This window comes from Triturus cristatus, chromosome 11, assembly GCF_964204655.1.
Source record: "Triturus cristatus chromosome 11, aTriCri1.1, whole genome shotgun sequence".
Taxonomy (NCBI): domain Eukaryota; kingdom Metazoa; phylum Chordata; class Amphibia; order Caudata; family Salamandridae; genus Triturus; species Triturus cristatus.
In genome coordinates this window covers 820679066-820695575 of record NC_140594.1, presented here as the reverse complement: position 1 = coordinate 820695575, position 16510 = coordinate 820679066, and the positions used below count along the sequence as shown (strand labels likewise).

The 16510-nt window shown below is 47.4% G+C and overlaps 1 protein-coding gene across 1 annotated transcript in view; it reads right to left on the bottom strand.

The window, feature by feature from the left end:
- The window catches only part of LOC146785484 (butyrophilin subfamily 1 member A1-like), a 149687-nt gene that overhangs the window by 35992 nt on the left and 97185 nt on the right, over positions 1-16510 (bottom strand). Inside the window, exons 3-4 of the mRNA XM_085634564.1 lie at positions 12335-12357; positions 7744-7787 (exon numbers count right to left, since the gene is read on the bottom strand). Coding sequence (XP_085490690.1) covers positions 7744-7787; positions 12335-12357 — 67 coding nt within the window. The remainder of the gene's footprint in view (positions 1-7743; positions 7788-12334; positions 12358-16510) is intronic.

The following is a 16510-nucleotide window of genomic DNA, read 5'->3' as shown; positions in this document are numbered from 1 at the left end:
CCAAAGGTATTTGTAAGTTGTTAGACCCTGTATGGCAAAATGATAACATACCGAAGACAGCCGCTCTATTGGTTAAATATTGTATGGTCTATATGCTGTACAATCCAGGAAAAGGTATACCTACTCCACCTGGTAATTTTGCACCTCCCACTTTCCCTTTTGAGGTCTTTGAGATTGATTTTATAGAAATGGACCGAGTCAACAATTTGAAATATGTGTTAGTGGTCGTTTGTGCATTAAGTAAATGGGTTGAGGCTTACCCCACCAAAGAGAATACAGCTATAGCGACTGCAAAAGTGCTCCTGAAGGAGTTCTTTCCTCGCTTCGGCTTGCACCCATTTGATTTGGAGTGATAACGGAAGTCACTTCAACACAAAAGTTATCCAGTTAGTTTGAGAGGGACTACACATCAGGCAAAAATTTCATGCTGCGAATAACCCCCAGTCTGCGGGTTTGGTTGAGAAGTACAATGGTACTCTCAAACTGAAATTAGCAAAGATTCAGGAGACCACAGGGTTGCAGTGGCCAGACGCTTTACCATTAGACCTTTTGTCCACAAGAACAACAGCCCATTCTAGAACAGGACTTCTACCCTACGAGGTCATGTTTGGGCGCCCAGCAAAAGCTTGGGGTGTCCCGCGACCTCGTTGTTTTTCAGAAATTGAATATCCTCTATTTGTGGACTATTTGTATGAGTTAACTAAAAGTCTGCGTTCTATTCCTCAACCGATCCAGGAATCCCTCCCGCCAGCACCCGAGGGGCTAGGCCATGACATTCGGCCTGGCGATTATGTGTTAGTCCACAATTTCCAGAGAAAGAAGAGTCTGGAGCTGAGGTGGAAAGGGCCGGTCCAGGTGCTCCTTTTAACACGCACTGCCATCAAAGTCACTAGCCGAAAGAACTGGATCCATGGTCAGCGTTGCCGCAGAGTGCCTCTTCCCTCGCCCTACGACCAGTGGGTCAGCGAGGGAATTAGGGACTCTGAGTGGGAACAAGTCCCACGTTTCCCCTTTTCGATTGCCAAGCTTACGTGGACCCAAACAGAGGCCGAGAACAATGAGGTGCTAAATGCAGCCGTGACCAGGGAGATTAGGGAAGTTCATGAGCCCCTTTCCACCGGTCCCTCTGTGTCTGAATCCCTTTTTCCTGACCCATCTGTGCCTGGAGCAGCTAGGTACAATTTGCGCCCTCGACGGAGGAACAGTGCACCAAAGGCGAAGTCAGATTAGTAGGGACGGACTGCGCAAGTCAAGGTGTACCTTGTCTATGGTACCAACGATAGATTAGGGAAAGGCGAAATTGGTGTATTGTTCGGACATTAGACAGGATAGATTAAACATGCCTCCCTGGAGGGGGTACGGTATCCTGGTTGATGCTAGATTGAACGTGCTTCCCTGGAGGGGGTTACGGTATCCTGGACAACGTGGGATTTTCTTCAAGAGCTAGGATCGTACAGCTCCACCGCCTGTGCTCAAAAGCCCCAACGTTGATGAACAATAGGAGTCTACCAGTGATGCTCTAACGGCCACTGGGAACTTTTGCCTTTGCCATTAGTCTTATTGCATTCCTTTTTTCCTTTGGTTCCACTATGCATCATGTGGTCGGCCTATTACTGAGGAAAAACAGCCATTTGCACCTCCGCGCCCAGAGCGGGGTTGGTCCTCTAAAAGTAAAATAGTTTTCGTATCCATAATTGGAATTGCATTGATATTTGTGTTGGGGATATCTTGTTTTTTGGAGGAAAAGTATCCCGCAGGTTCTTTGATTGGGACAACACACGCAACCCCGTGAACACATTTGTTACTTTGGCCCCTCACAAAGGAGAACATTGAAAAATCTATGGAGACAATGTATTTTTACAAATGTTGCATCAGGCCCATGATACTTCAAATGCTACTAATTGCTGGAACTGTGGGTTCCTCCCCTCATTTGCACATAAGAGTGATATTTATTATCGATGCCATTTTCCCATCTCGGAAGTTGCGTGGGGGGGGGGGGGGGGTTTGAACTGTTTACTATGGTGCATTAGCACTTTTGATTCTCTGCTATAAATATGACATCTGCTGACTCGTACAGTGACAGAATATATACGTTTCAATCAAGGGTTTACTCATGCGGGTTGGGGGAACAAGGGACCCCTGGTACATTGTCTCCAACAGCTTGCATGAATGTATATGAGCAGGTAGATAATGCAACATGGCGTCGAAATTAAATGTTAGATTTCCAGGGGTTTAATGCTACTGAATATTTCCCATCTTTCCAGACACACAATATCACAAAGGATAAAGCGATGCCAGTACCAGTAATCAACACAACAGCTGATTTTTGTTTTTGGGGCCTAGGGAAAGTGAAAGTGGGCGAGAGTAATTGGAATTACACATATATGTTGAGCACAATTAGTAGCCCGCCGTTGCTCCCACCATATAATGTCTATTTTTTGTGTGGATCCCAAGCTTATGTTTGGCTTCCTAGGGGGTGGTCAGGTATATGCTATCTCTCTTTCCTTCTTCCCCCAGTGTATATAGCACAGTCCAATTACTATAAGGACCACTGACTGCAGCGTAGGAGTGCCTACCTGCCCAGAGTTAGAAGGGTTAATAATACAGAAGATATAGAACAGACAGATACCACTTTGCAATAGTTCACGGACGCCGTGAAAGCTATCATAACCTTTTGGGGCCCATGTCCAACAGCCTTAATATTCGTTGACTCACAAAAGTTGTAGAAGGGGTCATTAATACGACAGCAGGGATTCTGACAAATATCACAGCTGAGCTCCAGGCTACGAGGCTTGTTGCTTTACAAAACCGGATGGTGTTAGACGTCATCCTTGCCGGGGAGGGGCCTGTCACGTCATTGGCAGTAGCTGTTGTGTATACATACCAGACCACGCCCCCAACGTATATGCTGCCATACAGAAGTTGCATAGGCTTTCATTTGCCATACACCAAGAGAATGTTCCCTGGACACTCTCTGGATGGTTCTGGGATTGGAAGATCCTTGCTTTCATAGTGGTCGTCGCTGGTATTTTCCTCACCTGTTGCCTCTGTATCCAGTGTCTCCCGGCTTGTTGCACTTATTGTATTACACTCCTTACTCCAAAGCCAGGGTGCGCCTCCCACTCGAACCCACATGACTTCTTATGCGCTGCAACTCAAGGCCCCCCACTAATCACCATGAAACATTTTCCCCAACTCCCACTCCCCAGGACAAGCAGGAAACCCCCCCCATCCAAACTAGTGTGATATGTCCGCAAGTGACTGCTAGCAGTTCGATCAGTCAATCACGGGGGGGGGGGGAGGGGGGAGGCCACTCGCTTGTTTCTCTCCTAGTCTCTGCGCCCGCCATCCCCTTCCATAGTGTCAGAGGTCCCTCTGGCAGCACCCCCTCTTATCAACCCCTGTACCTTATTGCAGAGGGAAGAGCGTCTTGTAGCAGTCCAGACCTGTTCGTCGCAGCCCATGGTCTTCTCCTACTAAACAATGTAATCCGCCGTCTGCGGAGTGACGTCTGGGAGTGTCACACTGCGCCTCCGAGTCGCTGGTTTCATGTTCTGAACCGGATTCTGCTGTAGTCTCGCTGTCCTCAGGGGGAGTCTGGTTCACTGATCAGTGCTACAACCTGCATTTCACTCCGACGTTCAAGCTGGGCCTCCTCCTGCGTGGGTGCCAGGGTCTCTTTCCCGGTCCGCCGGTTCCTGGAGCGGTTTTCTTGCGTCTTATCTTCTCTGGCTCTCGTGGCAGTCCTGTTTCTCCATGCCGGTCCAGCCAGTCCGACACCTCTTGGGGGGGTTCTGAAGAACACCTTACCTTTTCCTGAGGTGCCTCGCATTGTGTCACATACTTGTAGTTCAGTTGCCACACTGCTTCACGTCCCAATAGGATCCTCTCAGCCTTTGCACTTCTCGGGAGAAATGTGGGAAGATTCGCACCATGGAATTCTGTACTTGTATATCTCCCCTAAGGCGTGCCTGCGTAAGGATATGATTTCTGTCCTTGTAGTGGAGGAGCTTCGCTATTACCACCGGTGGTGGCGTTCCCGGCAGAGGCGGCTTTGCAGGGACGCGATGTGCCCTTTCTAGGTCAAAGTAGTTCGATAAGCCGCCCGGCGCTACTTTTTCACGGAGCCACTTTTCCAGGTAGTCTGTCATGATGCGACCCTCAGTTTTCTCCGGCAAGCCTATAATTCTCAGGTTGATTCTGCGTGACCTGTTCTCGGCGTCTTCAACCCTGCCCTCCAGGACGCACACTTTGGTTTCCAGCGCTGTCATTCGCTGCTTCATTATTGCAAGAGCCAGCAATGCTTCAGCTAGTTCCCCCTCATCTGTATTGACCCGATCCACCAGTTTTTTGTGGTCTTCTCTGAGCAATCCCATGCTCAGCAAGTCAATTTTACCTTCCAATTGTTCACTGGAGGAGGTAATAGCCAGCAGTATGTCCTGCAGTGTGGGGTCTCCAGATTGTTCCATCTGCGTCGAGGCCTTCTCTTTCTCATCTGATGATTTGACTGCCAGGGTATCTTCAAGGTCTTTCTTTTTGGGGAGCTTCCCCATGGTGTCCTCTCGCTGTGCAGCACTTCTGGCGCTACGCGTGCTCATGCAATTTCAGGTAACTCTCGCTGTCTGCGCAATCGTCTTATCCGCCCAGCGCTCTATGGATTGTTGATTTCCCCCACTCGAGTTCAGCCCAGGCTCGTCTGCCTCTGTGGCAACTTTCTATTGTTGTGCCACTGACTCCCACAGCGCTTCTTGGCTCTCAGCCTGGGTCTGGCTTTGGCCCCTTTCAGATCCTCCCAAGGACTCTGGTCCTTCCCGGGCTCTGGCCCGACACACCACTTCACCTCCAAGTTAGGTTATCGCCACTGTCTTGTTTGCAGGTGCATGAGCCGACTGTCTCCTGAAGCAGTTGTCCAGATTATGCGCTCTGGGATGAACTCTGTCACTCCATGATTTAGGCCTCAGCATGGGCTGCCCCAAGGTCTGCTCTTTGGATCTCAGCTGTGGGTCCAGGCCGTTCTAGGACCCTTTTACGGAAAGCCTCCCTCTTGGGATCTTGTCCTCATTCACTCCAGGTTTGCCGCCTCTGGCCTCCTCCTCCCAGCACTGCGCCTATGCTTCCTGCAACCACTGCTCACCACAAGGCCCAGGCCCAGGCTTGCCCCCTCTTTAGGTCTTTGACAATCTGTTTCAGTCCGTACCGCCTTCTCTACCTTCAGGCCGCCTCACCATCCCCACCAGCCAGGGGTGCCTGGGGGAGCGTCTTAGCTGTATCCGCTTAGGGCCTTCAGTTATCTCTGCCACTCGACCCAGTGTCTGCGACTCTTGTGTTTCCGCCGTACCTAGCGTGCATGCTACCCTCCACCGGAGCTTCTTGGGCAGCGTCCAGGCTATAGTTCTCCAGGAGTGGGCCCGTCTGGGGCGGGGTCCTAGTCACGCCGTCGCTTCCGCTGCCGCTACTCACTACTCCGGGTTTGCCGCCTACTCCTCTGCTCCAGTCATCCCCGGGCCCATTCTCCGGCCTTTCGGATGCTGTGGGGCCCGCTCACTCAATCCGGGCTGATCTCCTAGGCCCGCAAGCCCGCGTCGCTTTCCTCTGGTCTTCAGCGCTTCAGCTGTGCGGGGGAGGACTCTTTCCCGCCCCGCTGCTCTACTCCTGTCTTCTTCTGGGGGGCTAATCAGCCCACTTGGGCCTATCAATGGTGTCCCCTGTCGCAGGGTCTCCAGGGCTGGTCAAGGCCTAGCAGGCATCAGATCCCATGGGGTGCAGTTCAGTTAGGGCATCTCACTGGGCTATTTGGGTCTCCTCTCTTCGCTGCTCCCAGCCAGCCATGCACTGTTGCCCTACTCTGTTAACGGCTACCCGGGGCTCCAGGCCTCCTCTCTCCGCGTCACAACAGTCAGATGAGATGGGGGGGGTCGGAGGTGGCAGTTTCCACGCCTACCTTCCCCCAAGCCTCCTGTCTCTGCTCCCATTACTACCCGGTGCCAGGGCCACAGTACTCTCACCTCTCATAAGCCAGTGTGGCACTTGTCTGCATGCACCAGGCCGCTACCTCTGCCGCGCTCGGGCTTGCCACTAATGGTGGCCCAGCTGAACCCACGCCGGCCTCTGCTCTGTTCCCCTAATGCAGCCTCGGTAGGGGTAAGTCTCTGACCTCAGTCCAGGTCGGTAGGAGGTGCATCCGCTGCTATACCAAGTCGCGGCCCAATACGAGCTGCCGGCTAGTCTTTATTCCCGGCTCAGTCATCTCCCATCGGGCGCCGCCATCTTGGCTCACCGTGCGGTTGCGAGCAGCTCCGCCAATTTCAGAAAGTTCTGCGGTCCTCCGAGACTTTTCCTTCCTAAGACTTTTTTTGTGATTTTTGTAGCAAGAGAACACATCATGGAAGTAAACATACCTTTTAGAGATTTTCCTGCTGGCCTTGGCCAAAAACAACTCATCTTCCCAATTCCTGATGGTTTTTGGGGGCTTGGAGTTGCAAGCCACAGCACCACAGCCCCACCCCAAACACATCACATAGAAAGGGACATCTTGTTGTACCATCAGCAAGGCTTCTATCCTGAAGCACTATGAGAAGAAATTGTTGAAAGCAGAGAATTTAATCGGTGAGAGGATGTGAGAGAGCTCCATACTGTATGGATGAGGTGTGTAAAACAAAACATAAACACCAGCTGGTGCTCAATTTACCCCAGTGATGTAATGTCTGGAAATGGAGTTGTGCTGGAGCGATGTGGTGCAACCTGGCAGTGCTGGGGAGTCACTGTTGGGAAAATAGGTTCTCTGGACAGTCTGAAGAGTTATTCATATGGGGAGGAATCGACATGAAGATTTAAAGATGTATCCATTAGAAATATGGTTTGCTAGGTGAAGGGGGTTTTGTAAGGAAAAATACACTAACTTTCCTGCTTTGAGTATGTGCCCAGCTGATTAGATTTTGGAGGAAGGCACTGAATGCTACAGGGAATTCACAAGGTAACAATTGCCCACATGTCCTAAAGTTATAATACCGGGATTGTCCTCTGAAGTCACATAACCTCTACAACTAGGAAAGGGGCCATTATCTCACACCTGCTCTTAGCAGTGAAGCAAGTCACATATGCTAGGTGGGGTTCCACAATAGTTCCATTAAGGAAGGCCTAGTTACAAAAAATATGGCAGACCTTGGGAATGGAGAAAATTATCAAATGGTACAAGGGAGGAAGCATGATTTTCAAAATCAACTGAGCATTCTAATAGCCCTTCAGGCGAGAGATTGCAAGGAAATTCATTGTGCCAGCCTGCTCAGAGCACTTAACATTTTAGATGCTCAAATCTGATGCAGAGGTAGCAGCAAAGTTAGCTGAGCAGCCTTGACCTTGGTGAGACTACTTCCGCCGCCAAGGTTGTGCTGCCTCTGGTCAAGGCACAATGTCTGGTAGCCTAACATGACTTTAGGACAAAGAGGTGCAGACCGATGTGAAAAAAGGGAACAGAGAGAGGATGTAAGTGGGACAGCAGAGAACCTTCTTGAAATATTTACCTGGACAGATGTAATGTTACCAATATGCTATAAAATATAAATAGAATGTATCGAAAATTACATTTATCAGTTTGGGCGAGAGGATGATGTGAAAGTGTAAGTCATGGAGCTTCCACAGTTCATGAATAACCAGGGTTTTTTACCATTAATAGATAGCTAAACTACCACAATTATAACAATGCCATTAAGCTTTACAAATAAGTGAAACAACAATATATTTTACCTTTGTATTTCATGAGCTCTTTTTTTAGCTTCACATTTTGACATCTGAAAAAAATATTACCCAGTTACTAGGGAAATAAAAAGTGCACAATCTTAGTAACTATAAAACATGCCCCTTGTCTCAGGGGATGCATGAACATGTGTGCGTACGAATGGGATATATGTGTATGAGTGACTGAGAGCCTGTGTCATATGTACTTGTGGCACAGGACACACCTTTCACATATGTGGCACAGTTACATGTATAACACAAGCATAAAACCATTTTTTTTTTTAATGGGAGAAATTTAAAGTGCAAATAAATGTTCTGCAAAAGTGTTCAAAATCTGGAAAATTTACCTGCACTTTAAATTTCTCCAATTTAAATTAACAAGCATTTGCAATGCAATAGGTCTTGCATTACTGAAAGTTTGACTTATTGGCGTTGCATTATTATTTGCAATGCCAATAGGCCAAACTTTCAGTAATGCGAATACTATTACATTGCAAAAGCTTGTTTAATCTTGATCTTACTTTCGGGATCCCATGACGTTCTTCGGCAGGCCAGTGGCCTGTAGAAAAGGGCCTAAATGTTCCCCCAACAGATAGCATGCGCTGCCCAGGCTTGACCTAATGACTGTAATTTTCAGTTCTACATATGGCACAGAGTCTACTGGTAGTTTGAAGCATGAGGCATTCCGTTTACAAATGCGACCCTTTGAAATGGGAGAAAATGAAAATGGAGAGTTAATTATTAAGGCAAATTTTAATTTTCTCCCCTTTAAAAGCATTCAGAAACACAATTTTGTTCTTATGCTCCAATATAGAGATGACAAGGATTTTTATTCAAGAGTTAAATACCTCTGTGCCCCAGCTTAGGTCATAAATCTGCCTGAGCACTACTCATTATCTGACCCTGCTATCTGCAGCCTGATAATGGAAAATAAACATAGCCTTCCCTTAACTTAAAAAGGAAAATGTGAACCTGTGCTTATTTAAACAAGCATTGGCATAGCCCATAGGTCTTGCCTTTGGGACCTTATAAGTGTTTAGCCATGCGACAGTTGATGTTGTTGCACCAAGGATATTGTGCTGGCTGACTAAACACTTATAAGGTCCCAAAGGCGAGACCTATGTCTTACACAGCTGGGATAGAAAACTATAAAATGTCGGTGTCTGGCTGGCCATCGCAAGACAGCCGGCCAAAGAGACATGCACATTTTAAAGCACACTGTCACAGCTCCCTGCTGCTGCCACTTGGCAGCACTGGCTCGCCCTGTCCGGTCACTTTTTAGGATGGGTCGATTGCTCAAAAATGTAATGGCAATAAATAAAGTTTTTTACCGTTTTATTTATCAGCTCTGGCCTGTGGGGCAACACTCGTCCGCTCAAATAGAGGAGCTGCCACTGGAGGGAGGGCCAAGGGTACAGCAGTCAAGTTTTGATTTGTTTTCCGGTTTTAATATGGTTTAGGTGCCACTGACAGAATTCTAGTAGGTGAAGTTGCAAGTTGTGATGATGTCCAGGAAAGGACTGAGGTTGGTGATGAAGAGGATAGGCACAAGAGTAGAAACTTGTGGCACGTCTGCATCGTATGTGAAAGGAGGAAGGGAGATTATGTGAAACCTTTTGGTGACTTAGGGTGAGGTGTATTCCAGAGTGGTACTCAGAAATCTAAAGTGTATCGGTCTATATAGGAATGAGTGGTGATGTACTATGTCAAAGGTGGAAGAGAACCCGCCCAGAAATAAAAGCATCACGGCTCTTTTCAACTGTGGTGTTCCCATTTTGAAATTAAGTAGCATTTCTGGCAATATTAGTAATCTGATTACAAGTTACTTTTCTATAGGAAGAGAGAGGCTTAAATGAAAGGCTGGATTTCAACTCGCTCCTCATGGAGTGTCCATTAGAGACACGTCTGAAGACTGGCATGGCTGCAGGGTTGAGCTCTGACTTGGCTCTACCTGGCCTGTCTGCCGCTGCTTCGCATGTCTCATGCATGCAGGGCTTGGAACTGTGCTCGAACTGAGTCATCCTGCGGAAAATATGATTTTCCATCATTTGTATTCTCGTTCCCCAAACATGTTTCAACGTGTGCACACTGCAGGCATCTGTATTTTGTAGTTGGTATTAATAATACTTTTACAAGCATTCCCTTTCTGAAGGGATCAAGGAGTGCTGTTTAGTTTGAAAGAGCATTGCCTGCACAGCTCACCGCGTTCCCTGGCTCCACGTACTTCACAAACTGAGAACACGAAATCCTTCACATGAAATGACTTATTGATGGCCCCTTCAAAACAATGGTGCAAAGTGCACCAGGTGCCTTTCACAGTGCTAAATAAGGTGTGGGAGTACCTCCTCATCTAGGCCTAATGTATTTCCACGCACCTTGCAGCTGCTCAGACGTCAGTGCGGTCTCCAGCTATAATTAAGCTTCCCCAGAGAGCGCTGGGCGGCAGAGAAGGAGGTGTCTCATGTCTACTTGCAGATTCTTGCTCAGCGGGCTGTGCATCCCTCGAAAGGCGCAGCTGTCACAAACCTTAAGATTAATAAGATGCTCATGTATCGAAGTGTGCAGTCAGACAGTGCCAGCATTAACGTGACATCTGTAGGTTCGCTTCTTACATTGGTGCAGCAGGTGCAGTGGCACCGGGCCCGAGAGGCCCACCAAATCTTGATTACTGCTATTTTTACGATTCAAACAGCACCCTTCCTTGCACTATGGTGCATATCTCATTGGCTACGCCACTGTACATCCAAGGTTTAGCACGGCGAGGATTTGATTGACATGATGTAGCAAAGGAGGCAAGGTTAAGGTCAGCACATAAAATGCTGCAGCTGTTGACTTTTATGTGGCAGCGTATGGACTCTGGTAGCTGCAGTCTTATCCCCATGAATAACCCAATCCGCACATATTGTGCTGGTTTGTAAAGGAGACTTCAGGGTTGGAGCACTGTGTTCTCCGTGGCATAAAAGCACATGATAGCCTTAGTATACTCTAAAAAGTGTAGGTAATCGTCCCCATCCCTAGCCTTTTCACTGCCATAGTTGGTTGACTGAACCAGACTTTAGTTCATTTAGAAAATGACGAATCTCAAACATTTTTATTTGATTTACCCCTAACAGTATAATAGAAAAACAAGACCAGAGCTATGCCTTTGCAAACCCGTATGTGAAAGCCTGGCATATTCAGAGAAATGCAGTTTTATACAATTATTTCACCAAACTACCCAACACAGTGCTAGTTTTTTTTCTATAAAAAGCAGTGATGATACCTCTAAATTGACAATGAATGTTATTGTGGGTTTATGTAATTCCACACAGCGAATATAGTATTACCTGTGTAACCGGGTAGACAACTTTGTAAGATTACTGTCAGCGCACAGCAAATGGGAACTCTGCACAAAGAGTCGAGGAGAGGAGTTGGCGGAGCGAGTGAGTGGCCAGGACGTGCGCGCTTGGAAGAGCAGTCTGCTCTTTTTCTAAGCACATACTCGGGCTTGTGGCGCACCCCTGCACGCTCCCGCAAGGTGTATGCCGCCACAAGCATGAGTATGTGCTTCGAAAAAGGCAGAACGACGGCTAAAGGTCTCCTATGCAACGCATGCGCGCTGCGTAGGCGAGACCTAAAAAGGAACTCAAGGCTGCGAGCTACTCTGAAGGTGTCTGGAAGATACTGGTAGCTCGCGATCAACTGGTTGGAGACACCGGATTTCAATTGTTAGTCAATTCAATAAACTGGGTTAAAGCGTCCTCATTCCCCCGCCATATCACTAGAACATTATTTATATATTATTTCCAAAGAGAAACATAGTGTTTGAAGGGATTTGTGCGGTCATAGATTTACCTTGTCACAATATGGATATAGAGGAAGGTCAAGTTTGGGCAAAGGTGCTCTCCACAGAGGTCCAGCATATGTGATGGTATATATCATGTTCAAACTGGAAACAGTTTTTTTTTTTATCACAGTTTTTTCCATTACAAGACCAATCAGATCTTGTAGTCTAGTCTGTGTTTCTCAATATTCCCTCTATCACCCTCATTGTTGCTTCCTGAGGAATACTGGTATGTAAAGCATCTATGTCCATGGTAACAGAAATCACATGGGTGGGATTGTAGTCAACATCTTTGATGAAGGGCCCAAGGTTTTTCTCACAAGTTCGTGCAGGTTCTAGACACTTAGAATTGATACCTCCTAATGCCTCTTTCTTACACACCCTACACTCCTCTTTCTTTATCTTACTCTTGAAGGTTGTTTTTCATCCCTGCTTTCTCCCTCCCTTTGGTCCTATTTTTCTATCTTTAGCTTCCTTTCCCCCATTTTTGCCTTTCTGACTCTTGTCTGGTCAACGTCTGATGATAGAAAATAAGTACACATGAAAATAGGCACTCAAATGACACGAGGAAACTCTAGCAGAAACTAACCAAGGGCGTACTCCCTTCCGCCTGAGAAAAAGTTATCAAGTGTAATAAATAGGAGAATGTGTGATTTAGGGCAGAGTCTGAAGAGGTGATGTCAGCCAAGCGTTCAGTAGTAACAACACTACCTCCTCTCATCATCATATATACAACTTACCCTAATAAGACTGCTGGTAAAAGAAAAGCAGACTAACCTGTACAGCGTGCTTGGCTCCTCCTGCAAGATAAAAATGACATGAAATAAACCAGTTACCATGATACAGTCTAAAAATCACCTAAAGCATTTCGTCCCTAAATAAAGAGTTGAGACCTGAACTAAATTAAATGCATGGGCAGTCCCTCGGACGAGCATGTCCTGGATATCCTTTGACAGCCTTTAAGAAAGACTGAAATATATTCAGTATAACCCCTGCATTGATAAGAGAATAGTTAAGACCAGAAATATAGGACTAAGATATTCCCATTTTCAAATGTAGATATTTCTTGTGGTAGGTGTCTTTATTCATACAAATGCTTCAGTAAAATGTGGGTTTTACTACTTAGTTTTTGCCTACACACAGCTTAAGCTGTTCTTCCAGCCGCATATATTTTCCAAAAAAAGAATAAAAATATATGCATAAGCGCAGGTGTTTTTTTTCCTCTCTCTTCCACCCTCTCCCTCTTTTCACACATTGATCTTTTGAAGTGTCATTCACATTTTGATTCCAAGCACCAAATCATACAGGGTGTGTTAATGAGTTAGCCCTCTTCATTCACTGGCTGCCTTGCATTGTGAAGTATGGCCCTTTGGCAGATCAAATGTGCATGGTCCCCTAAAAGGGAGTGCAAGTCAATGTCAGGGTTGATGCACAGAGACTACTAGGCCACTTCTTTATTTTTTAAGAATATATATTTTACCCAGTGGCAGTCGCCACTGGGTAGTTCTAGTTAAATCAGTTTTCTATTAGAAATGCGTTTTTTGGGTTGCTAACAACTTTGGTACAGTTTTGATGAATTCCCTTGAAAACATAAAATCCCCATGCATTTTCCATAGACTTCTTTTAGAAGGGCTACAGCAAAAACCGCTGAACGGAATTACACCAAATTTGGCAAGAAGCTAGATCTTGGTCTGCAGATTGTGCTTTTTGGTGTATTATTTTTTTTTAATTAAGGGTAAAAAATATTTGTATATCTGGATGGTTGGGTCCGCTAGGGTGTTGAAAGTCTCTTGCTGGAGCGCCAACTCAAAAATAGAGAGTTCTGATTAACCAGAGAGCTTTTTTAGCCGTGGGCCAATTTGCTCCCGCAAGGAGTCAGACTCCCATGGGAGCGCGCACTCTGACTGGCTGACAGAAACATCAGAAAAATGTTGCTGGCAGCCATTACAGGACTCGAGGACTTAGCACATTGTCCTGAAGTTTGAGAAAAAAAATAAAAGATCTAAGGGGGCAGTGTAGCGATACTTTGCTCCCCAAGTCCTACGTGGGGGACCCAGAGAGATCCTCCCTATGGCAAATATTGAAGAAAAAAACCCCATCAATTTTTGTCACAGTCCCGTAGGATCGAGAAAGAAAAATGGTGGCCCCGGGACGCATTATTTAATTAAGTGGAGGGGCCACGTAGCTACTCCCCTAAAGTCATTATAGGGCCCAGGGAGCCCACCCTAAAGGCCTATCTGTGTACAAAAGGGCAGTGAGGGAGCCACAAGGCACCACTCCCCAAGCCTTCAAAGGCCCCATGGACCCCTTGCCCTGGGGACGATTTAATTAAAAGGGTGGTGCCCCCTCCCCAAGCCATTTTAGGTCCCAAAGAGCCCACCCCTGGGACCGAAATTTCCAAAGAAGAGGAGGGGGACTATGTAGCCGCCCTCCCTGAGCCGTCAGTGGCTCTACAGACTCCATACCCTGGGGCCAACCTACATATTGTGCCACGGGGAGCACACCCATGGGACACAGCAGTTTCCCTGCCTGCACCTGCACAGGCAGCAGTTGCATAACATAGGCCTACGCAGTGTGGGGAGACCCCCTAGCTCCAAGGGAAACCCTCGGCACAGTACCCTGGCCTGAGAGCTCGAGTGAGTCCGGAGGCCCCACCATATACTTTGAAGAGGGGCCCCATCAACTCTTTACACCACTGGCGGGCATGGAAACACATGTTTGCTTCTGCCTGGTGGGAACAGTTTTGAAACTCACTGTAAATGGGAGCAAACACAAAGGGCCTGATTTAGATCTCGCAGACGGATTACTCCGTCACAACGGTGACAGATAATCCGGTCGCTGAAATATAAATACCATTATATCTTATGGGATTTATATTTTGGCGGACGGAATATCCATCACCTTTGTGACCGAGAAACCCGTCCGTCAAGATCTAAATAAGGCCCCAAGTCTACTCTCAGCAGGCGGGAGCTGTAAAAATGCTCCTGCAAGCTGGAAGCATACTTAAGATCTGTTTTCCTTTCTGCACTGATGCAGGCAGGTATAAATCAACAAATTGCTCCCACCCGGAGGGAGAACCATAAGTAGCTGCTCCCTCTAGGTGGGAGCAATGTCGGCTCCTGCAGCATGCAGGGAGCCGGCTGGCGTCACAGGGGCCCTGGAGTTCCCCCACGGCCCCCAACGTTGTGCATGGTGGGTTTCCTGGGTGGACACCCACCTTCGAATAATTCAGGCCCCACGGTATGGGTTTCCCAAGGCCAAAATAGCCTCAGAGAGAAGGCACTCTTTCAGGGAAAAAAATACCCATGGGGCCCCCAGGGCCTAATAAGGCTCTGGAGATGGGGTCCCAGGGCCTACGGAGGCTCAAGGAGGGGGCCTATGTGACACACCTCCCCATTAAAATACATAAGGCAGTGTAGGATGGGGTCCCCAGTGCCTAATGAGGCTCGAGGATGGAGACCACAATGCCCGCGCCACTTTTTTTTATTGGTTTGGCCCAGGGAGATGGGGTCCGCAGAGCCTTATAAGGCTCGCGAAGGAGGGTAGCATGTCCCTCCTACCGGCCCTGCCCCAAGAAGGCTTGGGGCAGGTCCATGCAGCCCCCCCCCCACCATTTTTTTTAAATTGTATTTGGCCCTGGGGATGTAGTCCCTGGGGCATATTAAAGCTCAGGGAGGGGTAGCATGCCTTCCTCCCCTGTTTAACTGTATTTTGCCCCGGGGAATGGGGTCCTTGTGGCCAATTAAGGGTTGGGGGAAGCTGCATAGCCCCTCCCCTTAATGTAAATGTTTTGGCCCCAGGAGGTGAGCTCCCCGGGACCCGCAAGCCAACCCTACGCTGCACACAGCAAAGCCATTCCGGGGTGTGGGTGCGACAGTCTGCTGGGGGTTTGGCCACAGAGTCTGGCGGCAGGCCATGCTCAGTGATCAACACCCCGCTAGGCGCACGGCCAGAGGCTGTGCACAGTATGGGGTTGGTTACCTGCAGGGAGTTGGAAGCAGGGAGTTGGAAGCAGGGCATAGCTGCAACACAGGCCCTGTGGCAAACTCCATGCCACGCACATGCAAAGGCCATGCACGGTGCTAGGGTGACTGCCTTCGGATGGCTGCCTTTGTGATGTTAGACGCAGGGCCTGGCTGCAAGCTAGGCCCTGCGTCTAACCCCATGCGGCACGCAATGAATGGCTGTACGCAGCGTGAGGTTGGCTGCCTGCAGGTGGATTGGCCTTAGGGCCTGGCCTCAGGCCGGGTCCTGTTGCCCACCCTCTGCTGTCCATGGCGAAAGCTGTGCGCAGCATGGGGTGGCTGACTTTGGGGGGTTTGACGTTAGGCCCTGCGGCCTACCCCCTGCCATGCACAGTTGAAGATCGTGGTGGTTGGCTTTACATATGGTAATAAAATATTACGTTAAAGAAAAATAGAAATTCACTGAAAAAAACAAAGGTTAAAGTAATGCTATAGTTAAGTGTGATTAAAAGATCAGTTTTTGTTTAAAAAAATAAATAAAAACACCTTAAGAAATTCACTGAAAAAAACCAAAGGATAAAGTAATATTGTAGTTAGGTGATTCAGTCATGGAAAACATTAATGTTCTGAACTTAAAAAATATATATTTTTTTAAAACCACAGAAATTCACCAGTTATAGTTAACAGAGTTAACTATAACTTGCGCCTTCCCCATGCACAGCTTATGATCTCACATATTACACCACTGATATGTACTATGACATAATTTATGACATCACTGCTGAAATCACTCAATGAGTATGCTAATTTATTTTACAGTTTACATAATGGGGGGTAACTACCAAATTACTCTTCTACCTAATTTTGTACAGCCTGTGTCCAGCTAAGTGGTCTAAGTGTTTATGAAACACGTTTGCTTCTAATGTATCATAGGTGTGTAGAGCTATGGAACACATTATAAATCTTTGTATTTAACAGTAACTCTGCA